Source organism: Limulus polyphemus, unplaced genomic scaffold, assembly GCF_000517525.1.
Source record: "Limulus polyphemus unplaced genomic scaffold, Limulus_polyphemus-2.1.2 Scaffold9526, whole genome shotgun sequence".
NCBI classification, from domain to species: Eukaryota; Metazoa; Arthropoda; class Merostomata; order Xiphosura; family Limulidae; genus Limulus; species Limulus polyphemus.
The window spans coordinates 9,900-14,520 of NW_013675136.1; the positions used below are offsets into that span (position 1 = coordinate 9,900).

At 35.8% G+C, this 4,621-nt stretch overlaps 1 protein-coding gene across 1 annotated transcript in view; it reads right to left on the reverse strand.

The window, feature by feature from the left end:
* Positions 1–3,576, reverse strand: part of LOC111083441 — a 5,077-nt gene extending 1,501 nt beyond the window's left edge. Inside the window, exons 1-2 of the mRNA XM_022379959.1 lie at positions 3,444–3,576; positions 1,814–2,624 (exon numbers count right to left, since the gene is read on the reverse strand). Of these exons, the coding sequence (XP_022235667.1) occupies positions 1,814–2,624; positions 3,444–3,467 (835 nt within the window). The 5' untranslated portion in view covers positions 3,468–3,576. The remainder of the gene's footprint in view (positions 1–1,813; positions 2,625–3,443) is intronic.
* Positions 3,577–4,621: the final 1,045 nt, after the last annotated feature.

The window sequence follows — 4,621 nt, forward strand, 5'->3', positions numbered from 1 at the left end:
ACAGTCGTAAAAATAAACAACCTTATCATACTAAAACTAAATATACTACTAGGTAGGGTGAGATAATAATATTAGTATTAAGTAGAAGTAGAAAATAAATAATATATATACACACACACACACACACACACACACACACACACACACAAGCAAAGTCGAATTTCAAATTGTTTATTTGTAATTAAGCACAAAGCTACACAATGGGTTATCTGTGCTCTGCCCATCACGGGTATCGAAACCCGGATTCAAGCGTTGCAAGTCCACAGACACACCACTGTGCCACTGGCGGGGGGGGGGGCTTCAAATTAAATTAATAAAGGTAATACAGTCAAAACAGTAAGAAGGACGAAGCATTCATTTCCCTATCCCTGATAGTGGTTACCCAAAATTAGCTGGATAGGTAGCACCTGTTCATACCTGTATCCATTATCACCTTACTGCTTTTATTGTGATAATATAATTCCTCCACCGACGGTTATGCTTTCACCTGTATGTATGTATCTATGTATGTATGTGAAGATTTCTCGAAACTGGTTGAATGAATTTGGAAGAAAACTGGTATACATTTGGACTGTGACCCAAATTAGAAGCGATTAGATTTTGGAGTGTTAAGGTCACATCACGAAAGTCCAGACAAATCCCCCCCCCTCGGTTAACAGGGGGACCGATTTTTCACACTATTTTTGGCTCTATAACTCAGTCAAAAATGATCGGATTTTGACGAAACTTGGTGGACCGGTGTAGAATATTATTCCTCATTGTCCTGCCAAAAATATTTCGTGTCCGTTGATAACGACGGACACGTGGACACATTTTCGTATTTTTTGAGAGCCGAATATGATCAACGCTGCTGGAGGAGTATAAAAAAGAGCGAATGCACTCGAGCGAGTTTCAGCTTTTGTCCAATATCACACTCCAGTATGCTCCATTTACCTACATAACCTTAACCGCGAGTGCTGTAACAACCTTCAAGACCACTAGATGGCCCTTCGGGACAAATTTCACTCTAATATACAAACCGTTACGATTTATTAAATAATACACTAAAAGCTGATCCATAAATTAATCCCTACCATATAACAATAATTTTCAGTTTAAGACACTTTTCTTTTTCTACTCCCTCTTTCTCAAAGCGTTGAAAGATACATCGGGCTATCTGCTGTGTCATCCAAGCGGAATCGAACCCCCCTGATTTATCCGTAGACTTATCGCTGTCCCATCGGGGGGACTCTCTTAAAGTTTTTCTGACAATTCAGCAGAGACGACTCTGTTCGTCTCAACGCTTGGGACACGCCCAATAAAGTTTCCGTGCAATCATGATTGAAGTGTTCACAAACACGAAAAGTCAGTTAGGCTAACCTACGCATGTTTATCACGTGCGTTGAATATTAATAAGTATTTAAAATTACGATTTGATTTGAATTTTTTTTTTTTAGATATTTGTGCAAAGTCATACCAAATATATACTTTAGCCAGCCCTAATTTTGAACAGATAGACGAGAGGGAAGGCAGTTGGTTAACAACACCCACCGCCAACGCTTGGGTTATTCTAACCGAATAAGGGGATTCAGTCATCGATGGTATAACATAAACAAGACCACGATAAACAAGAATCGCGATTTTGCTGCAACGGGAGACGAACATTGGACTCTTGGATCCACATTTCGTCAGGCTAACTACTTCGCCATACCCGACCCATAGTTTATGTAAATGTATTATTGGTAAGGATGTCATTTCACGTGCATAAATAGAGGGCGGTATTTTTATCTCTCTCTCTCTCTCTGCTAGAACGGTGCTCTACATTTAAACTCACCTCGTCTTCCCTCTGGTGTAGTTAAACCGCAACTTGAGCTTACAGTTGACCATTTAGAGTCGTCTACATCATGATCTTCGTGGTTTTCTGACCAGTTATCTTCAGTGTTACATGAAAAGTCGAGTGCTTGCAGCTCCCCCTGTCGCTCGGAATCAGAACCTTCGTTACACTGAAAACGAGGTTCTGAAATCACTAGTGGAGATTGGAAAGTTTCTGCAGAAGCATATACAGGATACATTTTGTCTTTCTCTGTCGAACTATACATATCGGAATAAACCTCGTTAGGCGACGACTTCTTTGTCGAAAAACACGTTTCTATTACACCAGTTTTACTGTTGTTTCCCTCGTTTAAATAAGAAAGGATTTCGCGTGAAAAATTTGGCTGTTCCACTGCACTGCTCTTAAAAGTCGCTGGGCAGTAGTTTCTGTTAGAAACAAACAATGATGGGTGAAAATGTTTTCCATCGCTATCGGTTTGAACATTTTCAGAATTATTTTTTCCATTTACTATGTCAGTGTATAGATGGCGCTGAAGTCCCATACATGATGTAGTCTGCACTTCAGACTGTGTCGAGTTAAATTTGGATGATATTTTAAATGAAGTGGTATACAATGGTTTAGAAGGTTGCTTCCCAAATGTGGAAACTCTATTTTTCCGACTTTCTAAAGTTTCTGACTTACTCATAGACTCATCTGACAGAGAAAGACGTTCATTGGTTGACCTTTCACTATCATATTCATCATCGTCATCAGTCCTATATGATGTTTCTGATTTGGAAGAAAACACCCACTCATAAGGACTTTGCGGTGGCTGTAAAATAGGGAAAAATATTTTTTTTTAATTTAAATGTCCTGATAATAAAGTTAAAACATCAATAACTTACCACAGAAAAAGAGTCGCCCTTTATGTTAACCCTAGTTTTGACTTTCAGTCTTCATCATTTTTTCACAATTGCTGGGAAAATTTGTAGTTTCGTTGCTTAGACTAATTTCTAACGAACTTTTCACAAAATAGCCAAGTTTAACAAAACTACATAATCCTCATTATTTCAAACATTATGTAACCAGGTTAATAAACAAAGTACTGAAAAATCTGAGAAATTACAGCGTAGTGTCCGCAACGTCAAGAAATTACAAGAGCATATTCAGTTATAAGAAGTGCTAACAAAAATTGACTACATTTAGTGCAATGTTAATTTCAGCTCAGTACACCAAAGTGTTCATAGTTTTCTTACGACTTCCAAATGCAAACAAAAAAGTGGATCTCTCCTACAATTGTATTCATGAAATGGTCAAACACATTTCGCCAGATAATTAACCTTTAAACTTTCATTCGCATACCAGAACTTTGAAAAGTAAAAATTAGGCCTTTTTTTGTTTTACCAAATGATTTATAATAAGTCTCGGATATCTGATTAATTCTAATGTTACGATAGCTACTGAAGGTCCTTGCTATGCAATATATTTATCTCTATAAACGTAATTTCAATTTTATGTCTTATTTAACTTACTAAAAAGATCGTATTGATAGCTCTTCGTATTATGTTTAAAAATAAATCAAACTGAAGTAATAATTTTGTCAAACATATCTATACAATCATTATAGGTGCTGAACAAAACCAAAACCTACCGCATCCATCACATGCCTTATCATCCGTAAATCACGTGATTTGTTGACTAGTTGATAAGACAAGCAAGAAAAACAAAGAACAGTACAAAACAAAGTTGCCAGTGAAACGCCCAGTGACAAAATGAAAGCTGAAATAGAAAAAAAAATTAAATCTTCAGAATTATAGGTATTTTTAATTTATAGTATATTCAGTTATTCCCTTTTTTTTTACTTCACGTGTAAAGTTTACCATTCACAGCCTGTTGAAAGAAAAGAAAAAATATAGCATATGTCGTTAACACCAAAAATCGATAATATAACTATTGCATATAATACTGTTGCGTCAGCGAGGTCACGTGATTAGTGTCACGCCACGTTTTCTAGAAATATCCCGTTTCTTCAGGAATGTGTTAGTCTTGTGTATAAAAGACGGTCACAACGTGACAAAAACAGTGTAGTGAGTAATTGAACTGCAGTCAGAGAGTATTGTTGAAGTTGAGCACGTTCGTTGTTATAGCGCGACTGTTGAAAATAAGTGTATCGGTAATGTTATATTCAGAAAGAATAAACCAGTTTTATTAAGAAAGGACTTGTGTCGCTAAAGTTTCGTCGGAACGAAGTTACGGAAAATTAATTAACAAACGGAGACGTAACAATACTAACTCAGCAGTCGCGAGTAACCAAATACATTAGTATTTCAACCTGAACATTTATTCCAGTTTGGCCACTTTTTTTAATTTTTAATTCAAAAACAGATAACACAATATGACAGAATACGTTGTTTTCTTATTTAGGTAATAGTTTACAATGCATCACATTTAAAGTAAAAAATAGTTCAATTATTTAGCAGATTTATATGTTGCTATATGGCATGAAGTAACCTTCACATAACCATTAAAAGGGTACACAAAATCTCTAGAAAATACTTTGTTCAAAGTTCATAAAATTATTTACAGTTATATTAAGATCTGATTTACAGTTTTAAAAAAAATTCTTAGTTTAAGCAGCGACAATTAATCTATTATGGAGGCCGTCACATTGGGTATCTATCCAACAGATGTCACTTTATCAGATGACGTATTCTAACCACACTATATGGAAACAAACTAAAATATTAAACATCGAAAATATCTTGATATTTACTAACAATTTTTATTCTAAGATTGTTGGGATTTTCCTCCCATCCCAAATGCTCTCTA